This window comes from Phyllostomus hastatus, unplaced genomic scaffold (assembly GCF_019186645.2).
Source record: "Phyllostomus hastatus isolate PE091 unplaced genomic scaffold, TTU_PhHast_1.1 phas_scaffold_345, whole genome shotgun sequence".
In the NCBI taxonomy this organism is placed as follows: domain Eukaryota; kingdom Metazoa; phylum Chordata; class Mammalia; order Chiroptera; family Phyllostomidae; genus Phyllostomus; species Phyllostomus hastatus.
The window spans coordinates 24344996-24365537 of NW_025334024.1; the positions used below are offsets into that span (position 1 = coordinate 24344996).

The following is a 20542-nucleotide window of genomic DNA, read 5'->3' on the forward strand; positions in this document are numbered from 1 at the left end:
GAACAGCAGCCCGGCTGACCTTGATGTTGGCTCAGGGAAGCTGATTTCAGACTCTGGCCTGTGGAACCATGGGAGAATATGTTTCTGTTCTTTTAAGCCACCAGGTTCGGTGTAATTTGTTCCAGCAGCCACAGGAAAGTAGTAGAATGATCTCAATAGCCCTTCATGAGCCTGTCCCCGCCCACAGGTCGCATCTCACCCTCGCTCTGCCGCAGCCATGAGCCATCTTCCAAACGGTCCAGGATTGCCCGCCGCAGGGCCTTTGCACGTACTTCTTCCCCCAGATCCTCCCAGGGCAGGTCCCTGCTTCTCAGTCAGGTCTCTGCATACACGTCACCTTCTCTGAGGGGTCTTCTTCAACCACTCACTCTGTCTAAACGTGGCCTGTCGCTTCCCCCATTTTACCTTAGTCATAGCCCTTGGCTTTATCCAAAGTTAGTTTTGTCTCTCCAGTTGACTGCTTGTCACCCCACACGAAAATGGGACCCAGGAAGGCCTTGTGTGGCTTGTGCCCTGCTCGTTCCAGGGCCTGAGGTTCCGCAGGCCCTCAGCGGCCACTGGTTGATGGATCAAGTGTGATCTGTGCGAGCCAACAAGACCTGAGGGGGAGGGGGTGTGCTTGCGTGTTTCAGGGTGCGGGTGGGGCAGTGAAACTGGAACTCCAACATCATTTCCCACCTTCCGAGTGACACCCTGGCCCCACTGAGTCCCAAGGGCTTCCTTTATTCTGTTTTGTGAGGCAGGCCCTTTCATTTGCTACATTAGGACCGAGGAAACGGAGGTTCGGAGATCTTCTAAGTTCCTGCTCAGTGTGCTCATACGGGAAAAGCACCTCACCTGAGTCACATGCACCCACCGGTTACACAGAGCCTTCCCTGCAGGGTGCCTGGTCTCCCCGGATGCCGATCCCGCTTCAAGGAGAGAGCAAAGAGCGGCTCAAGGGCTGGCCAAAGGGCACCGGCGCCTTAGAGACACCTAGGAGGGAGCCGGTAGCTGGCACCGGCTAGGAGGGCGTGGGTGGAGCAGCGGTGTAAATGCCCAGCAGGCGGCCTTCCCCAGGACGGAAACGCGCAGCCACCTAGGCTGGCTCTGGCGAGCCGTCTCACTGAGGCGGCCTCGGTTTTTCCGTCTATAAAGTAGACACAGACGCGACTTCATTTGCCCTCAGGCTGGAGCTGCCAGCGGCGAGCAAAGGGTTAAAGGGGAGGGTCCCGCGGCGAGGGCGGGGCTGGGGCCTCGGCTGCACCTGGCTGCTCCTGGATCCCTCCTCTCCGATCCCTTGGGGCGCGGCGGCTGGAGCCGGGTTCCCCGGAAGGAGCCGCGCAGGAGCCGGTGCCCACCGCGGGAGGGGCGGCGACGGCTGCAGGAGCGACCTCCCGGAGGCGACGAAGCCGCGATGGCCGAGTTCCCGTCTAAAGTGAGCACGCGGACCAGCAGCCCCGCGCAGGGCGCTGGCGTCTCGGTCTCGGCGCTGCGCCCGGACCTGGGCTTCGTGCGCTCCATCCTCGGCGCGCTCATGCTGCTGCAACTGGTGAGCGCGCGCGCGGGGGCTCCGGGGGGATCGGGGTTCGGGGGTCCTCCTCAGCAGCCTATACACCACCAACCCAGGATCACACGGGCCTCCACACGCCGTTCCTACCTGTAGGGCCGATGCCCCCCGAGATCCCTCTCACCCCGAAAGTCCCCGTTGCCGTCCCTGCGAGCACACGCACCCGGCACCCCTGTTCCGAGTTCCCACTCCAACGCCCCAATAGCCCCCCAGGTGGTCACCAGAGGCCACCCTCAGAAGCGCTCCCATAAGTCCTGTCACTGTGGAGGACTCGGTCTCTGTCTTTGCAAAGACGATGCCCCACCCCTCCAGAGGACTCAGCTGAAATCGAAGTCCAGTCTCGGCTGGCGCTCCCCGTGGGCTGCACCCCAGGACACTCCTGGTCTAATCCAGAGGGCACATCCGATCCAGTCCGTGCACCTAGGCTCGGCCCTATGGGACCGGGCGCGGAAGCCGGGCCCTTCTGGCTTCCTCCGGGTGACCCGCCGGGTTCCAGCCGGTTTGGCCGGCCTGGCGGACCGAGACACCGCGCCCAGCGCTGGTGGGGGGTGGGGGGAGTGACTCGTGGGAAGCCAGGGGTAAGACTTCTCTGTGTTCCGACCCTCTGGCGACCTAGCTGCTGGCCGACGGATGGGAACACCCCTCCCCCTCCCCACACACTCATTACGGGCCTGGGGGCGTCGAGTTCCCTCTCTTGCGAGTCAGGAAGCTGGGTGGCTGGCCGGCCCTGTGGGAAGCTGTCCCCCAACCAAGGGCCTGGGCCATTTTCAGAGGACTGGGGGGATTCGGAGGTGGGCCAGGATCCCTTTTCCTTTAGGGCCTCTCCCGCCCTCCCCCCATCGCTGGGTCCTAGCTAGGATGCAGGGCTCAGTCTGGAAGGGGGTGGGGGTGCCCTGAGAACAAGTCTCCCTTTTGGTGTCCCTCTGCCTCCTGAGTCAATGCTGTCTCTATTTATGAATTTCTCAATTCTCTGCTTGTGAGCCGCACCGCCCCCCCTCTCCCCGCCGGCGGCCCCCCCCCCCCGCCCCCTATACCCCAGCCTCAGATTCTCCCGAAAGTGTTTGTTTAAGAGATAGAGTCTTGGGCCCCACCCCCGGAAAAAATGTGGAATTGGAATTTGAATCTCAGGAAGTGCAGTCCAGAAATCTACATTTTTAATTCTTCTCCTGGAGTTGTTTTGGAGATGGGGGAGGGGTGGCGGAGGGAGGCGAGGTGTGTGGTTAGGGACTAAGTTAAATCTGCAGCGAGGCGAGTGCAAGGCTCTGGGTGGTAGCAAAGGCGCAGCGGGGAGCAGGAAGGCAGCTTGAGGCCCTGGGGCGTGCAAGGGCAGAGGAGAAGGAGGTCAGTTCTGAGTCCAGGAATTCTCTGGGAGGAGAGGTGGCTTTGGAGCAGGGACTTCACTGAAATCGGGGGCCTGGTAGGGAAAGGGCGCTCGTGGCTCAGGGTGCTCAGCCTGCCCAGCCTGGTAGCCCAGTAGCCCACTAGGTTAGAGCACCTTTGCCTTTAGGGTTGCAGGTTCCAACCCCGGTCTGGGCACACACAGGAATCAACCAATGAGTGCATGAATAAGTGGAACAACGAATCGAGGTTTCCCACTCTCTCTTTCTCCCCACCCCTTCCTCTCCCCACTCCTCAAAGCAATAAATAAACATTAAAAAAAGTTACAAAGGGCAGGGTATCCTGGGAGCCAAGGCCTGGGGACTGAAAGCAGAAAGGAGGTTGGGGGGAGTAGCCCACAGGCTGGTGAGACTGCAATTGCCGCACTTGTTTCTGGGGTGGCCGTAGAGACGGTGATGGTGTTCGTTGGCAGCCTTCGGGGTCTGGGACCAGCAGAGGGGTCTCCGCTGGGCTGAGGGCTGAGGCGGTCGGTGGATTCCCTGAGGTTTGCCCCTGGTAGACAGGAGCTGGGCATCCCTCCCTTTGCATTTGAACAAGGAGTTGGTACAAGTGGAATTAGAGGAATTTGGAATAAGAGGAGCACCCTGCTGTGCCCCCGAGGACCTAGGGAGCTTCCTCCAGAGGAGGCCTGGGTCTCTGTCCTGCACCGTTGGGTCCCATCACACAGATGGGGACACTGAGGTCCGGCTAGAACGTAGTCCAGTGGTGGAGATTGGCACTTCAGTCTCCAGACTCCCAGGAACCGGCTGGGACGGAGGTGGTCTTCCTCTGCCCTCCGTGGCAGGGCTTGTGGGGCCCGGAGGATGAGGGTCTCCCATCAGAGCGCAGACCACCTGCACCTTATCTGCATCTGGGGGAAGCTGCCTTCTGAGCTGTTTCTCTGGCAACGGGCAGTTCCAACTGGGTCTGAGACACGGGGGTTCACTCAGCGGGTACCACCATCTTCTGGGAACCCACTGGGGTCCAGGCCCTTTGCCAAGGGCTTTGTGCGCCCTCTTCTATTCCCCTTTTAGGGGTGAGGAAGCTGGGGCTCAGAGGCCAGCTCTCCATAGGGAGCAGGGGCCCTGAGGGGTCTGAAGAGGTCTGGCTTCTCTGGCCTGTGCTCCCCCACCTGGGGGGGAGAGAGAAGGAGGGAGGGACAGATGAGGAGTTGACTTGTTGTTCCCCTTATGTACTGCACTGATTGAATGTACTGGGGATCGAACCCGCATCCTTGGCACATCGGGAGAGAACGCTCCAACCAACTGAGCCACCTGGCCAGGGCTCCATGGCCCGTGCTCTTCACGGGCACACTCTGCTAAGCTCTCACCAGGCCCAGGGTCTGGTGCCGAGGGAGGGGCTGCAGAGAGGAGGGGGGACGTGGGAAGTGAGAGCTAAAGCTCCACCAGACCTCTCTGTCCCCCAGGACCTGGTGAGGCGGTCCAACGTGCTGACAGGAGAGGGGTAGAGAAGATGTGCTCTTTGCTTGGTGTTACATGTGCCCTAAGGAACCAACCTCAGTGTTCACTGATTTATCACCGCCCAACCCAATTTCACCTAGTTAAAAAAAAAAAACAACATTAGACGGATTATGATTTTGAGCCACATGAGACAGAAGAATACATTTTCTAAAGTTGTTGGTGTGTGTAGGGGTGTGGGAGTGAGGGCAATTGACTTAAAGACAACTGAAAAGAGATCATTGTAATAGCAATTTGAAGGTTTAAGGCTGTTACTCTTTTGTTGAGCTTCCTAGCAGCCTGGGCAAAAAGGAAAACACGAATTTATGCAGCTAGCATCTTCATAAAAGAAGTAGGCAAATTTGACCTAGAGGCAACTCTTTTGGTTATAAAAACGTGGAGGTTCGATGCTGCGGATCTTTGGGTGGCCAGGGGGTGTGGGAAGGTTGTGGAGGGTGTAGTTATTCGTGCTTATGGCTCATCCCAAAGCCTTTATAGGGTAAGTACAGAATGGCTGCCATGACCATATGTTTCTTATTTTTTAAACCCTCCCCCAAGTCCTGGGGAGAAAGATGATGGAGGAACAGGCTCAGAGGGGGTGAGAAACTTACTTGCCCAGGGTCATGGGTGGCGGTGGCAGAGCTGGGGTTGGCGCTCGGATCTGGGCATGCAGAGCCTGGCTTTAGCTATGCTTCCTGTTTTTATTGTTTTTTTTTGTTGTTAATTTGTTTGTTTGGTTTTGGTTTGGTTTTGGGGGATGGGGAAGGGGAGGGACTTCAGGAAGGGAGACCAGCAGGAGCCAGGGCCACTCAGGAGGGCTTCCCAACAGCTGTGGGCTCTGGAGGGCTGGGTACATGGAAGGAGGCGGCACTAAGGAGGGTCGGAACCAACCAGAGCTCATGCAGGAGCACCCTCGAGGCCCAGGATGGAGAAGCTGAATGCTAATATAGCCGTTGTGCTTGGGGCACCGTCTAGCCTTCCTCTGCCTCCTGGGATCGGGGGTTGCTACACCATTCCCAGTTTGCAGGTCAGTAAGTGGATCAGAGGCCTCGCCTGCATCGGATCACAGTGATCCAGCGTGGTGATGCTGAGAGGGTTGGTGGGAGCACAGGCCTGGAAGCAGAGAGCCTTGGATTCAAATCCTGCCTCTGCCCCTTCCTGGCTGTGTGATCTTGGGAAAGTTCCCTGATTTCCCAGAGCCTCAGTTTCCTTGTTTGTAAACTGGTGGGGGTGTGAGGACCATGGAAGATAATGCCTGCAAAGGGCTTGGCGCGGAGTACATTGGAATGGAGGGCACTTAGGATTCACAGGGTCATAGAATCCTAGGGCCCTTATGCTTGCTACCAGAGGTCCTTTGGTGCATGCTCAACATGAGCTTGCATGCTTCCAGGGACAGGGAGCTCAGTCCCTCTCAAGGGGACCTGCTCCTCCTGGTGCACTTGGGAGTTTTAGTAAGTTCTTCCTCCTGGTGATCCTGGCTGTGTCTTCCACTCCAGTGGGCAGGCCAGTTCCTCTCGGCAGGGCGGGGCCTGAAGGTCAATTCTGACCTCCAAGAAGAGGCTGCCGAGACGAGATTGTTCAGGTCTGAGAGGCGTCCGCAGAGGTTGGTTGCAATGCACCGCAGTGCCGGGGTCTCCTAGGGCTCTCCTTACCTCTGAGATCTGTGGGTTCCTCGTCCTGAGCGCAGCATTCCAGGCCCTGCGTTCACAGGACACTTCCTCCAACACCGAGCAAACTAGGGCTTTATATTGTTAGCCCCGCCCACCTCCCCTCTCGCCGCTGCGGGGAGGGTGTTGACTGTTTGGAATTAACTTATAATAAATATGAGACCACGTTCTCCTTAAAAAATAAAAACCTGTACAGATGAGGCTGAAGTTATTCTTGGATCACCAACCCCTCTCCCCAAGGGGACCGCCATTTTGGGGTGCTTGCAGTTCTTTATCCTGCCCGTTCAAAATAAAACATTGATGGTTTTATTCTGTATTCTTTGTTCAGGAAGTTGCTTTCCTCACACCCAATGCACCAGCAGACCCTTCATGCCGTGCAGAGCTGTCTCCCTCCTGCTCACTCTTGAGGGGTACCCCACAGTGTCAGGGTAGCCCCCTCTTATTTAGCCATTTCGCTATTGATGGACCCATTGAAAAATTATTTTATTGTTTGAAAAAAAAAATGACTGCCCTATCGCAAAACCTTCAAACGGGACCAAGAGTTGTCGGTGGAAATATAGTCTTTCTGGTCTCTGACCAGGCCTGCAGGGCAGCCACCCTCGCGTGTGGTGTCCCAGGGCCAGTGGGGAAGTATTTCCACACAGGACCCCTGTCCTCACTCAAAAAAACACAGAGGGCGGCCCCGTGTGCCCAGCTACGCTTTCTCCCCCTCGGGGGTCCACCGAAGATGTTCTGTGTCAGCGCACATCGCCCTGTGTGTGTCCTTTCCCTGATCCTTTATTTACTTAGTTTCTTTAATAAGTAATATATTTACAACGCTTGGGAGTCCAGTGGAGTGGGACAGAGCACAGTGGGGAAAAATCCGTCCCTTTCGGTTAGAGTCGAAACTCTTCCTCGTTTCCCAGGCACCGTTTTTTTTTTCCCTTCGAAGTTTTATTTATTGATTTTAGAGAGAGAAAGGAGGGAGAGAAACACTGATTTCTCAACTAATAAATACATTAGTTGATTCTTGGACGCACCCTGACCCAGGATCAAACCTTCAGCCGTGGCGTATAGGGACGATGCTCTAACCAACTGAGCTACCTGGCCGGGTCCCCGATGTGCCCTCAAGGAGGTCTGCCCCCTGGCTGGCGTAGCTCAATGGATTGAGCGCGGGCTGGGAACCAAAGTGTCCCAGGTTCGATTCCCAGCTAGGGTACATTCCTGGGTTGCAGGCCAAAACCCCCAGCAACCGCACATTGATGTCTCTCTCTCTCTCTCTCTCTCTCTCTCCCTCTCCCCCCCCCCGTTCCTTCCCTAAAAATAAATAAATAAAATCTTAAAAAAAAAAAAAGGAGGTCTGTGCAAATGCGGCTGTAGATTCCCACCCCTCCATTTCACCCAAGAGATACAGTCCATCCATGTCCTTCCACACCCTTTCACTTAGAAACGTGTCTGGCCGTCCATTGGTGTCAGCGTGTGGAGTGTGCTGGCTTTTGTAGGGGCCCCTTGCGTGGCTGCGGGGTGACTCTGGGGAGACCTGCCCCTGCGTTGATGGACACTTGGGGTTCCCTCCTGCTGTTGCACGAGCTGCTAACAGTGCCTGCGCAGTACGTTCCCCGAAGTGGACCGCTGGCTTGGGTGTGTGTGTTCGTGATTTTGATACAGATTGCCCAGTGCCCCCATGGAGGTCCCACCCGGCCCCCAGGGTACCTCCTAGAGTGCCCGTCCCCACGGCCTTACCATGTGGCCCAGTCTAGCAGGCGACATGGGGGGTCACTGTAGCGTTATTCTGTGGTTCTCTTAACGAGTGAGGCTGACCTTTTTCAAATATGTTGAAGAGCCGTTTGTCTTTCCTCGTCTGTGTGTGGTCTTTCCCCGTCGGCTGAGCTGGCGGTCTGTGTGTCACCAGTTGCCGCCAGCTCTCCAGGATTTGCCAGGTTTCCTGGTTTGGTTTCCTAGTTTTTACTTTGCTCACAGTGTTTTTTTGCCCCACAGGGTTTTGTTTTTATGGTGCTGAACTTCTTTCTTTCCTTCTGGTTTCTGGAACTCGGTTCAGAGTTCGGACTTCTTCACTCAGAGGCAGTAAAGCAGTTCTGTGTAGAACTGAGAGAGTGTCGCGTCACCCACAGTCGGTCATACTCCTGGAAGACTACCAGAGGGGACAGCCTCAGGCTGGTGCTAAGGCACCTTTAACACCTTCCCGTTGCCCCTCCCCTCTTAAAAATAGGGTGCTCTGGACCCTGGCGGACAACTGCGTCTGTCTAGGATGCGGTGCTGTTGTTACATGTTTGTGATACTTAGTGTTACAGTCAGCCTCTGTTGTGGCAGACAATGCAGGTTCCCCACCTGTTTTGTGACTTAAAAGTTTCCTTTTCAAATAATGGCCTCATTTGTGTGATGTGTATACATTCGCCAGTGAGGACTGGTTAAATAATGATACATGTGTGCAGCAGCAAAAACATGACGTTACCACGCAAAGGAAACAGGAGGACAGCTCCATGTGTGATGATGGGCAGTCTCCAGCCTGTACAGTTAACTGAAGGAAAGCGGGTGAACTGTGCGCTCAGGTCACTGTCGCTCGGATGGGAGGGAGGCCCACAGACTAAATGCACATGCACCTGTCTTGCCTGACGCGTGCGCATGTGTGTTACACAGGTTTTGGAGAGGCACGTGAGAAACCACTCTTGGCCGCCCCTGGGGAAGGGAGGTATATCACATCTTACCCACCGTGCTATGTGCATTACGTATTTCAAAAATAAATAAAGTTACCAAAACATCTTTCAAGTAAATGAACATCGAGTAGAAGATAGTGCAGGTAGTTTGTAGGCACTGCACAAGCTAGGAAGGTGGCCCATGAAGGTCCATCAGGCCCAGAGAGGGGGAGGCTGTTTCCCAGGGTCACAAAGCGGCAAGCAACAGTCCCGAATTCGGTGGTACCGGCTGGGTGGCCTTGGGCTGTTCTCTTAGCCATGTGCCATGGAAAGAGGGTGAGGCGCACGGCCCCACAGCGGAGGCCGGTGGCGGTGGCAGTAAGGACTATGGAGCTGTCCGCATGCAGTGGCCAGCTGCTGTTTCTGGGCACCTGGCAGGGCCCCATGTTGGTCGCCCCTTGTTAGCTGGTGAGTCGTTTGGCAGGATTCAGGGAGGACCAGGTCCCGATGTCCTGCTCAGAGGTGGTCTGGGGAACTGCGGGGGTCCTGCCCTGGTCCCCACGGTGAACAGGAACCTGACTGGGGCGGAGGGCTATTTTCTGGGCAGCCCAGTAAGCCCCACCCTGGGTACTCACAGGTCCTTGCTGTTGGGCTGGGTCAGTCCCTCCTGTTTGCCCAAGGGGGAGAGGCCAGGGTGGCACCCCAGGGTCTCACAGAGAGGGGAGGGCAGGAGGGCAAGTGCCAAAGGTCAGGCAGGGCCCAGCCTGCTAGGTGAGCTGCTAGGCAACAGATCTGGGCTTTCCTGGGGGCGGTGGGGGGAGGGGAGGTTGTCGCACACCAGATAACCTGCCACTCTGTGTGAAGTTGGCAGAGGGGTCACCCGACCTCCTTGAAGTTAAGATGGGCTCATCTCACTCAAGGTCGCCCAGAGCATTTGTGCCACAGTCAGGGCTAGAGCCAGGGTCTCAGGAAGAAGTCGGGGAACAGAGAAGATTCTCACATCAGCACCCCGCACCCCAGTTCCCCAGCAGGCTGAGGGCAGGTCTCTCGGAGTGCTGACGAGGTTCCACATGCTCCCAACAGCCAGCTGTCTCTGGTGGGCTGATGGGGGCTGCCTGGGGTGCTGAGAACACCTCCGCCCAGAGCTCGAGGTCAGCCCTTGCCCCTCTCTGTTCTGGCCTCCAGGGCCTCTGTGCTCCCGCCAAACCAATTAGTCTCCAGGGGAGTGTCCTTCCACCCTGGGATTCGGAGGTCTGTCCTCCCGGCTCCCCCACCTGCTGGGTCACAGCACTCCCCTGTCAGGCCCTCATCTTCCAAGTGCCTTGGCTTCCTCAACTGTAAAATGGTCCTAGTGCTGTCCAGAGAGAGGGTCAGGCTCAGGGAGGGAGGCTCCGGGAGGGACGCACCGATGGGCATGGTGGGCTGAGCGAGGCGGGGGCTGGGCTTGGACGTGACCTGGGCCTTTGCAGGGGGCCAGGCCTTCCTGGAAAGGCTCTGTGTGGCTCGTCTGGGTCTGGAGCTGCAGGTAGGCGGGGTGGGCCCGGAGACTCCTGAGGGGCTGGGGGAGGTAGAGGAGGAGGTCCCCTGGGTGAGGATTAAGCTTCTAGAACCTCACCGAGGGGCACTGCCACTTGCTCTGGGAGCCAGGGGAGGCCTTGGGGGTGTGACGCAAGGCCCCCCCTTCTCACCCCTGGGGCCTTCTGTGGGTGGGGCCTGCTTGGTTTCCAGCCCCACCCACAGAAGAGACTGTTTGAGCTTCTTGTTGGGGAGATGTTTCTCGAGTCCTGAGGGAGGCCACGAAGGAACAATAGTGACACTGGGCTCCTTCACCTGCAGGGTGCGTGGAGGGCCGGGCCACCTCTGGGGTGGCCGCGTTGTTGGGGAGGCTGTGTAGGAACCTCTTCCATCTCTGTGAATTTCCAAACTCTAGCTCTGAATCCTGGGACTCAGGAATAACAGGCCATGTGACGAAGGCCGTCTTTGGGAAGCCGTGGAGGTGACCCACATGACTCCCTTCCCTGTGACGGCTGACGCTGGAAGCTGCAGGGGGCGGGGACCTTGGCCACTGCCTCCCTGTCGCCTTGGACCCGGGCACAGGGTGGCCCTCCGGAGTTTGCTCAGTGACTGAAGGACGCGGTTTACTCGAGGGAGTAACTCACGCCCTCTTTTCAGATAAGCAAAGCGAGGCCCGAGTGGCGGGATGCACCCCCAGGCCCTGTGGGGTTCAGAGCCTGCTCTCGCTGTGACTCTAAGGTTCTGAGTCTGCAGCGCGGGAATTCCGAGCAGCCTGACCCTCTGCACAGGGAGGGGGCGGCGTGCGGAGTTGTTGTGGCCAGCTCGGGTGCCTGGAGCCTCTGTCCCCTGTGCCTTTGTCTCCTGTGACACAATAGGTGGCTTTTTGTCCCCATAAAGTCCCTTTCACTATAGGGAGAAGGGCCAGGGCGGGGGTGGAGGCTGGGCCTGGCCAGCCAAGTTCTGAGTGTCCTCAGATGTCCAGATGTGTCCCTGGGAGGGGGAACCCCGGGAGAGGGTTCACGTCATTGGCCTGCGCCTCAGTTTCCCAGATGGTGCGCTCGGGAGAGGAAGTCCTAGGGGCTGACGGGCGGGGCCTGGCCCCTGCACTTTTCTAAAACATTTGGTTTCATTTTTAGTGTTTAAACAGCTGAGGATTTCACATAGGAAGTCAGATTCCTGGTGCCTCTTGAAAAGTTAGGTGTTCTGGCTGCCTTGGAGAACACTGCACGGAGGGGAACACTGAGAGGTCCCATTGCACAGAGGGGAACACTGAGGTCTAAAGGGGTAACACGTTCTGCCCAGGGGCCCTCAGCCTGTGAGGGTCAGGAGTATAGCATCCTGCGGTTGGGCTGGGTGGACTTCCGGGCGTCCCCTTCGGAGAAGTCCATCCGCCTTATCTGACAGATGGGTGGGACCCACCTTGGTGTAGGGCCCTTATCTTCCAGGCACGGTGCTTGGTGCTTAAGTTTAGATACAGTAAATATCTGCCCGGCTCCCCTTCCTTCACACCCTTAGGAGGTGTGCACGCTGGGAGACCCAAGGGCACTAGACTCGGAGAGTGAACTGGAAACCTCGCCTCGCCCCCACCCGCCTCTGAGAATGATAATGGAGGTAGAAAACGCACTGAATGTCAAGTCCATGCTAGGTGCTGGTCTGAGCACCTTATACGTGGGGTGGACAAAAGTAGGTTGACAGGCGCCCTGGGACGCTCTTGAGTTTAATAAAGCTGTGGTCACACTCATCACCTGCAGGTGCTTTTCCAGGCGAACAGCTGTGACCCTGCTAAACCTGCGGTTGCCCCCTCCTGTGCAGGTCTTTGGGCACAGCTCGGAGCCACCCCATGAGGTCGGCACACTTTGGCGACAGGACGCTGAGGCAGAGCGGGCCAGCAGCGTGCCCAGGGGCCTGCAGGTGGCAGCCGCAGAGTAGCTGAGGAAGCTGTGTGGTCCTGGGGCCGGGGCCTCCATAATGAAAGTCCCCCAAAGGGGGGGGGTGTGTGTGTGTGAAGACAACAGAAATGTGTTCTCTCCCAGTTCCGGAGGCCGAGAGTCCAAGATCGAGGTGTCCGCAGGGCTGGCTCCCACTGCGGGTCCCGAAGGAGAACCTGTCGCCCGCCTCTCTCCCAGCTTGCCGCGGCCGCCAGCGGCCCTCGGCGTCCCTTGGTTTGGAGTCAGATCCCTCCGCCCTCTGCCTCTGCGCTCACGCGGCGTCTCCGTGTGTGTCTTGGTGCCCGGTCTCCCTCTCCTAAGGACACCCGTCCCTGGCGTGGGGCCCACGCTGCCCATGGAATGTCTCCTGGTCTGGTGTTTGTGCCGAATCTCTCGCCACTCTGATCCCGCAGGTGATTGTAACAAAAATCCCTCTGTTAGCCAATTTAGACATTCTTTTGGAGGCACAAAGGTCCTGGGGCATATATGGGTGTGTGTGGGGTTTTTTTTGACAGTCCTCGTTTACACGGAACACTCCTAACCCGAAACCTTGACGTTTTCAGAAAAAAAAGGGGCCTGCATTTTTGACTGGAGTCTCCTTGGAGCCCTGGGTGGGGGTGCCCCCTTTGGATTCTCGGGGCTGGGACAGAGCGGGGGAGGGGTAGGGGTGGGGAGGAGCCGGTCAGTCTGGTTCAGAGGGAGGAATGGACCTTCCCTGTTCTAGGGCAGAAACCGAGGTGGTGCCCCGGGCCCCGGGCCAGGGCAGCGAGGCCAGAAGGAAAACGAGAAATTCCCTCTGCCAGCCCAGCAGCTCCATCTCCCGGAGGCTGCGTGCGCCCTTTCATCTGGAAACCAGGGCTGGGTGGGAGGGCAGGGCGGGCGCGGGGACGGGACTGGGGGGAGCCCGTGTGCCGGCGGGCCTGGCCCTCGGCGCCACCAGCTTAAGTGTCCTCATTTTGTACACATCACTAAGGAACTCTTAGGGGCCCGGGTTCCCAAGGAGGACAGATTGGGGTTCAAGTCCTGCCCTGCCCTTTACCCATGGGTGACCGTGAGTAACCCCAGCACATTTCCCTCGGAGCTGTTTGGGAGATGCGGATCGTAAATAGTACCGACTGATGGGGGCGCTGTGGGGGACCCATGACGTCAAAGGGGAGGAGCTTGCCCGAGGCGGGGCCCAGAGCTGGGGGCCTGTGTGCTGGCGGTGACTGCGTCTATGTGTATTAACGCCTGTAGCTGATAGGTGTGCATTCGTGTAAACCTGAGTTGGTCTTTTCTTAGTTTTCAGTTCACCGCGTTGTATGACTTCATTTCAGGTCGCTGGAGCCCGGCAACCCCATGGCGTGGGCCCTGAAGGAGCCCGCTTTAAGGGAGAAGAGAATCATTTGTCCCTGCCCTGCCCAGTTGTCACACGGGAGGGTCCAGGACATGTTGCTTCATGAGAGCCTGTTTCAGGCAGGGCATCCTAAGGATGGGGGCAAAGGAGTGGGAGGGGCTCTCTGCTGAGACCCCCTTGGCTCTCCTAATGTCCCTGGCTCTTGGTCTTAATTGATAAGGGCTCTGTCCCCAGCTTATGGGACAGCTGGCAAGGCTCTGCGCCCTGGGCCACCTGCCTCACCTGCAAAGTGGGCCCCCCCACCCAGGCCACCGCCAGCCCGTGTGTGCTGGTCAGGCGGGCAGATTCACCAGTCCACACCTGCTTCCTCTCCTAGCACACAGCACCCACACGGGGGGTGCGGGGGTGCCCACCCCGTTCCAGACGAGGGAGATGGAGGCCCATCCGCTCCGGAGCACGTGTGTATTGAGCAGGTACTACATGCTGGGCACTGGAGACCCAGCGATGAACAAGCCAGGATTCCTCGCGGGGCCTGCGTTCTAGTCGACACCCAGGGCTCTGTGCCCTCTTCCCAAGGGGTGCAGGAAGAGAAGCCATGCCTTCCCTAGCCTCTTGCAGGGGAGGGGCAGGGAGAGGAGAGAAGACAGGTGGCCAGAGGGGCTGCTGGATTCCTGGGCCACTCGGCTAAGGTCTTTCTTGGCCTGACCCCACAGGCCGGGGGACCTCCACAGAAACCCCCCTCTGGGTCTTTGGGCGGGGTGCTTCGGGTGGGGTGTCTGGCAGGTGCCCGGCCCTGGCTGTCCTCTGAGGTGTGGGCCCTGGGGTGCGTGCCAGCTCTCTCGTGTCTGCTCCAGGAGCTCGCCACAGCCCGTCAGCTGGTGTGAGTGGCCAGGGGAACATTGTGTCCCCCAAAACCAGCAGCCAGAGGTGGGGCTTGCTCCTGAGTGGCTTTTCTGTGATCTGATAGTTGGCTCATCTTGGGCGGTGACAAGGTCACGTGAGCGGTAGTACCTCACGCTTGGACAGTGAGTGCTCTTCCTGGGGGTGTTCATCCACCGTGGAGCCTTTTTCCAAAGCCCCACGGTAGCCCCTCCCTCCCCTCAGTGGCCGGCCCCGAGTCATGCCTCGCTGGCCAGGGACTCCAGAGAATGTCCCCGTGGAGGGAGGGCAAGGGAAGCCAGGGCAGCCACATGTGTGCCCTGCATGGGCAGCCCCTGAGCTCCCTGCCTCAGAGCTGGCCCTGCGCTGGGCCCACCGCGCCGTGTTCCCCCAGGGGGCCCCTCGAGGGCTGTGCAGACCGCCCTGTGGCCTGGAGGGCTGGGGCGGGCACCGCAGACCCGCTGGGAACATAAAAGCGAACGCTTCATCACACTCAATTGACTCCGTGAACCCCTCCTGGTCCCTAACGCAGCCCTGTGACTCGAGCACAGGGTCACTTGGCTGGTGAGGGGAGGGGCATTTTAAACCAGGCAGTCGCCTCTGGAGTCCACGCTGTTAGCAGCTACACGTTCGTCTGCCAGGACGTGTGGGCCCACGCCGTCACGTGGGAACGGGGCACAGACAGCTTGGCTTCTCTGAGTTCCAGCTTCACCTGCAAGGCAGGATTGGTAACACCTGTGTACAGGGGCAATTAGGAGAGTCAGAGCAGGTGGGATGGACAGGGTTGGGGGTGCCAGGTGTCTCTTCCCCAGAGGACACACATAGGTTGTTGGCTTTCCCGCCTCTGGGAGTCTGTCTGTCCCTCAGCTGTGCTAGTGACTTCATCTTTCTTTCAGCAGCTTTTAGGAAGCCCTTGGCAGCGCCCAGGTCCTGGACTGGGTGCCTGGAGGCAGCCATGAGAGAGGCAGTCCTGCCCCGGGGGAGCTCCCAGGCTGGGGAAAGAGAACACTGGTCCCGGGGTGGGTGCCGGGGGCGGGGGTGGCACGCAAGCACCAGAGGGGGTCTGGAATCCAGGTCGGAGGAGTGGGGCACCTGGAACACACCACATCTCAGCTGAGACCCAGAACGGGAGCTACTGGGCAAGGGCTCGGTACGCAGTGCTGTGCAGGAGAAGCTGCACGATATTTCTCCACTAAGTGGAAGTGTGCGGGAGCCCGAAGGCGCGGGGCCGGGGGACCCTGCTCTGCGGCCTGCAGCCCGAGTGCTGGGGGCTCTGGCTGACTCCGCCCCTGTCTGTTCCCTCCCTCCAGGTGCTGGGGCTGCTGGTGTGGGCCCTGATTGCCGACACCCCGCACCACCTGTACCCAGCCTACGGCTGGGTGATGTTCGTCGCTGTCTTCCTCTGGCTGGTGACAATCGTCTTCTTCGTCCTCTACCTGTTTCAGCTGCACATGAAGTTGTACAGGGTGCCCTGGCCACTGGTGGTGAGTCTCGGCGGGGGCGCTGGGACGGTTCCAGGCTGAGCCCCTGCCTCGGGGGTGGGGTACATGGGGGGCTAGCTGTGACTGAGTCACCCTCCCGAAACGAGAAGTGGCTGGGTGTCCGGGCTTTCTGAGCACCAGGAATGTGAGCCAGGGAGGACACGGGCTTGACTCTGTCCCGGGAAGGGAGCGGAAGTGAGGGGCTGTTGGAGGAAGACATCGGAAGCCATTCGGGATCTTGAAAACATTTTTTGTCTTGGGGGCAGTTGGAGTTGGAACCTGTGCTGTAGAGGGTCTCTGGAGGCTGGGCTGGCTGGGCAGGAACCGCCCCGGCTGGGCCTGGTGCATGCGGGACGTGCCCCAGTGCAGCGGGGCCCTCTGCCCGCCACCTGCAGGGGGAAGCCCCCGCAGCCTGGAGAGGGGGGCGTCCCAGGTTTGCCCAGACCAGCCTCCTCAGGCCCGAAAGCATCCAGAGGAAGTACCCGGGCCGCACGCAGAAAGCGCTGCCGTCCCTTCTCTGACCCGGAAAGCCCCTGCAGCTGGGGTCTGAGGCGCTCCGTGCGCAGGGAGAGGCACATGACTGTAAGGCGAGCAGGGCTGGGACTGGGCGGCATTGTTTGGAATTCAATGACTTTTTAAACCGAGGAAACGTGAGTCATCCTCGGGACAGAACGGGTCTGTTAGGTCTTGACACCACTGGCGGGAGCCAGGCGGCCTTGGCAGCCGGTGCTGGGCTTGGTGGGAAGATCCTGGGGTGAGGAGGGGCGGGCTGACTTCGAGGCTGGGGTCCAGCCCCCCGCCCCCTGCCTCTGGGGGTGGAGGGGCCCAGGTGTCTCCGGCCCCAGCTGCCGATGGCAGGGACTTCTGTCCCAGGCTGTGGGGGCAGGGCTGTGTCTCCTGGACCTTCTAGAAGGGGAGTGGGCAAGTGGGATTTTTCTAGGGTGGGGGCTGCAACCCCCCCCCCCAGGGCAGGCAGGATGTGTGAAGTGGGTCCGCAGGGGGGTTGGCCTGCAGGGAGCTGCCTCTGCCCGTCTCCAGCTGCTGGCAGTGGGAAAACCACCCCCTGGTGCCGAATCTTCTGGTGTTTTATGGCGGAAGGATCTTAATGAGATCTCCAGGCTTTCGTGTGAAATCTAATTTTACATTATTGACAACTTAAAAACTAATCTGTGGCAGGAGCCCAGCATGCTGAGGGCCGCCGGTGTGTGGTCTCTGGTAAGACCACTGACTGGCTCCGGGCCTGGCTGTCGGCTCGCTGGGGTCCTCCCTGCCAGTCTGGCTCCGGATCCTGCTGGGTCCTGACCCTGGTGTTTGAGGTGCAGCCTTGAGCCTAGGGTGGGCCAGAGGGTCAACAGGTCCCTCCCACTGGGGGCAGAGAGGGAGGTGAGGCCACCCCCCAACCCCGCCCCAAGGCTGGCCATGGCAGCCAGAGGGGGGGCCTGGGCTTGGCCCTGAGCAGATGGGGAGGAGTGCCCTTTTGTTCCTTGGCTGGTGCGCTCAGGGCCGGGCTGGGCAGGCCTCTCACCTTGGGGAACGGGCTCTACCTGGTGCGAGGGTCGTGGCCCCTGACCCCCTCCCTGCCGGCCTTCCCATCGTTTCCCCGCCCCTCAGCCTTGGCCTTCCCAGCCCCTGCTCCGAGGGCCTCCATGGAGCAGAGCATGTGCAGGGCCCGTGTGTCTCCAGCCCCATCCTCCGGTGTCAGCCCGTCCTGACCACTAAGGCGTGTGCCGGTGGGAACCGGGAGGTCCCAGTTACTGGGAGTCTCGTGTCCTGAGCCAGTTCTCCCTTCTCCCGCCCCCCAGTTGATGATATTTAACGTGGGCGCCACCGTTCTGTACGTCACAGCCTTCATCACCTGCTCCGCCTCGGTCGAGCAGACGTCCCTGAAGGGCACCCGGCCCTACAACCAGCGTGCGGCCGCCTCGGTGAGTATGCTTCCCCGGCAGGGCCAGCGGGCCGTACACCCCCCCCCCCCCCGCACCCCGCCGAGTCCTCCTAACCTCGGCAGGCCCCACGGGAGCCCAGCTCACTCTCTGTCTTCCCCGATCAACAGAAAGGCCCTGAAGAACCACAGCGCCTGGGAAGTACCTCGGGGGGAAGGGACGTTTGGGGTTAACCTTCAAACTTGGCTGTCAGTCGGTCGTGGCCCACTGATTTAGTTAGGGTCATACGCCTCCTCCAAGAAACTGTCACAGACGGTTGCCCCCATCTCTGCCTTGAAAAGGGCACCTGCTAAACCCTTTCGGAGAAGACCTTTCTGGGGGGCCCGTAGGCTGTCCTGTGAAGCCCAAACTTGGGTTCTGGGTCAGGCAGCCCCCCCCCCCAACAAGACCCGGCACAGACGCTGCCTCGCAGGACAGGGACCGCCAGGCCCTTCTGACAGGCAGGGAAACTGAGGCTCGTAGAGGTAACACGCCTCGGCCAAGTCCAGGGCAGGGCAGGGTCCAGACCAGGACTTGGGTTTCTGCCGTCTTCCCGGTGAGGGTGGTTCTGAAATCGGTGAACTCGGGCACTGAGACCGGGACTCAGGGCTTCTGAACGCAGCCATGTGTGAAGATTCCAGAAAACTCCTAGGGTAGCCCTGGAATGTTGCCTTTTAAAAACAAACTCCCTGGTGAGTCTCGTGTGGCTCCTGCCCCTCGGCCTCTCGGGATGGCACGTCGTCCGGTTGCCCTCACCACGCACCCAGCCTGGTGGTCGATGGTCCCCCAGTAGACCGTCAGGTCAGCAGTGGGCGGAGGCCAAGGAGGGGTCGGTGTGGCTGCCAGAGCACCTGGCCCTGGCTCACTGAGGGGCCCCAGGTCTCACCGTACCGGTCCCAGGCTGTCCGTCCCGTGTCACTGTCACCACCCCCCTGCCCGCGCCATGCCACGGACGGCTGAGCTTTGGTGTCTTCTCTTCTCTTGCAGTTCTTTGCCTGTTTAGTGATGATCGCCTACGGAGTGAGCGCTTTCTTCAGCTTCCAGGCCTGGCGAGGAGTGGGCAGCAACGCAGCCACCAGCCAGATGGCCGGCGGCTACGCCTGAACCACCCGGGGCCGAGGCCCACCCGGGGGCTGAAGGCCGTGGCCGGGTCACGGTGCGGCTCGGCCCAGAAGGGACTGCACTTGCTCCTCGCTGACCGTCAGACTTGGGCTCAGCCGGCACGCTGAAGGAACCAGCCTCCTCCCTCTGGCTCGGCCCGCGTCTGCGTGCGCGTGGGTTGGAAAGAGGCCAGCAGCCGAGACCTCCGCCACCTCCTCCTCCCCCTCCCCCTTATTCAGCAGAAGGTGACGGGGGATACGGGGCTCACGGTCCCTGCTTTGTCTTTAGAGGACCTCGGCGTCCATCCGAGGCGGGGCCCAGCTTTCTCACCAGCACTAAACACACTAACGAGGACTCAGCCCCGCCGCCCCCGACCCACCGTAGAATAAGCCTAACGAGCAGCGTGTGTGCGTCCTCATCACGGCCGTTGTTCCGGCCGCGCTGAGCAAGCTCGCGAGACCGTTCTGACTCCTGGAAACGCGGTTCCGACCGACCCTCCCCCAGACCTACAGGTCGCTTGTTGGGAGACGTTTCTGACAGCCCTGTCTCTCTCTCCCGTGTCTTGGACATACCACCTATTAAAAGCAGACTGGTTTTCAGCAGCTTCTCCTTGATGGAAACCGGTCTCAAAGGGCCTTTTTGCAAAGGCCCTTGGGGAACAGCGAGCGTCAGTGCGACTGCGCCCCTGACACCGCTGATGAGACGCGTGGGACATGAAGGGGGGGGGTCGGGACCTCGCTCAGTGAGCTGTCACGTGCTTGGGGGTGACCGTTGTTTTCAGGTTTTTTGTGTTTTGTTATGTTTTGTTTTTTTACAAAAATAAAGATGGAAGAACGTATTTGAAAAGGTGCTGTGGAGTCACGGTTGTGGGCGCTTATGAACTCCAAGAAGTGGCAGGGTAAGAGGATACGAAGGTTCCGTATGTCCAGCATGGGGCAGTGCCAGCACTCCCTGCAGCCCAAGCCAGGCCAGCCGGCGTCCTGCCCGCTTCCTTACGCTCGGGGTCTGGCTCCTGCCGTGTGTCCTGGCGTAAGTTCGACAGCATCCCCTTCATTCTCAGAGGGTCTCGGTGTAACAGGAATCCCTTAGCTGTCTTAGGTTTCGGCAGGTCTGGTCATCGTCGCGTGAAACTTCACGCTGCTGTCGTGTCACCTTCTGGCACATGTGTGACGCTCGGAGACGAGGGGCCCTGCCTGACCGATGAGCAGCCGGCACGGGGAACGGGCGGGGGCCCTCCTGAGCTTGTCTCCCTGCTGCCACAGAGCAGCGCGCTCCGAGGGACGAGTCAGAGGCGTTCCTGGGCACCCCCTCGGTCCTTCCGTGTAACCGGATTCAAAGCACTGTGGGCGCGCGGCTCCTTCACGGAGGGAGGGGCTGCTGCGTCGGCTGCGCCCGTCCCAGCTCGCGTCTGTTGCCCTGGTGTAAATGTTAATGGCATTTCCTTGACCCTCGAATGTCCCAGGATGACGAATCAGTCAGGCCAGGATCAAGCCATCAGAGTTCATCTTCTCTTGAGGCTTGAGAGAGAACAAATTCCAGGCGAGTCTCACAGGTCGCAGACACCCTCACACACGGCCTGGCTCGGTGGAAATGTAAACACGCTTGTTTGGGTAACACCCTTCGGTTCAGGGCAGCGCCTCCCTGACCCTTCGACCCCGAGGTCTGGGCGGACAGCCCCCCTGCAGCGAGAAGGAAAT

General features: G+C 59.5%; 1 protein-coding gene across 1 annotated transcript; it reads left to right on the forward strand.

Moving 5' to 3' along the window:
• The first annotated feature begins 1117 nt into the window (after positions 1-1117).
• LOC123805892 (plasmolipin) lies at positions 1118-19691 on the forward strand. The gene is made up of 4 exons (XM_045818738.1): positions 1118-1531; positions 15652-15825; positions 17625-17747; positions 18732-19691. Exons 1-4 carry the CDS (start codon positions 1397-1399, stop codon positions 18846-18848), a joined length of 549 nt encoding a protein of 182 aa, XP_045674694.1. The 5' UTR covers positions 1118-1396; the 3' UTR covers positions 18849-19691.
• The last annotated feature ends 851 nt before the right edge of the window (positions 19692-20542 follow it).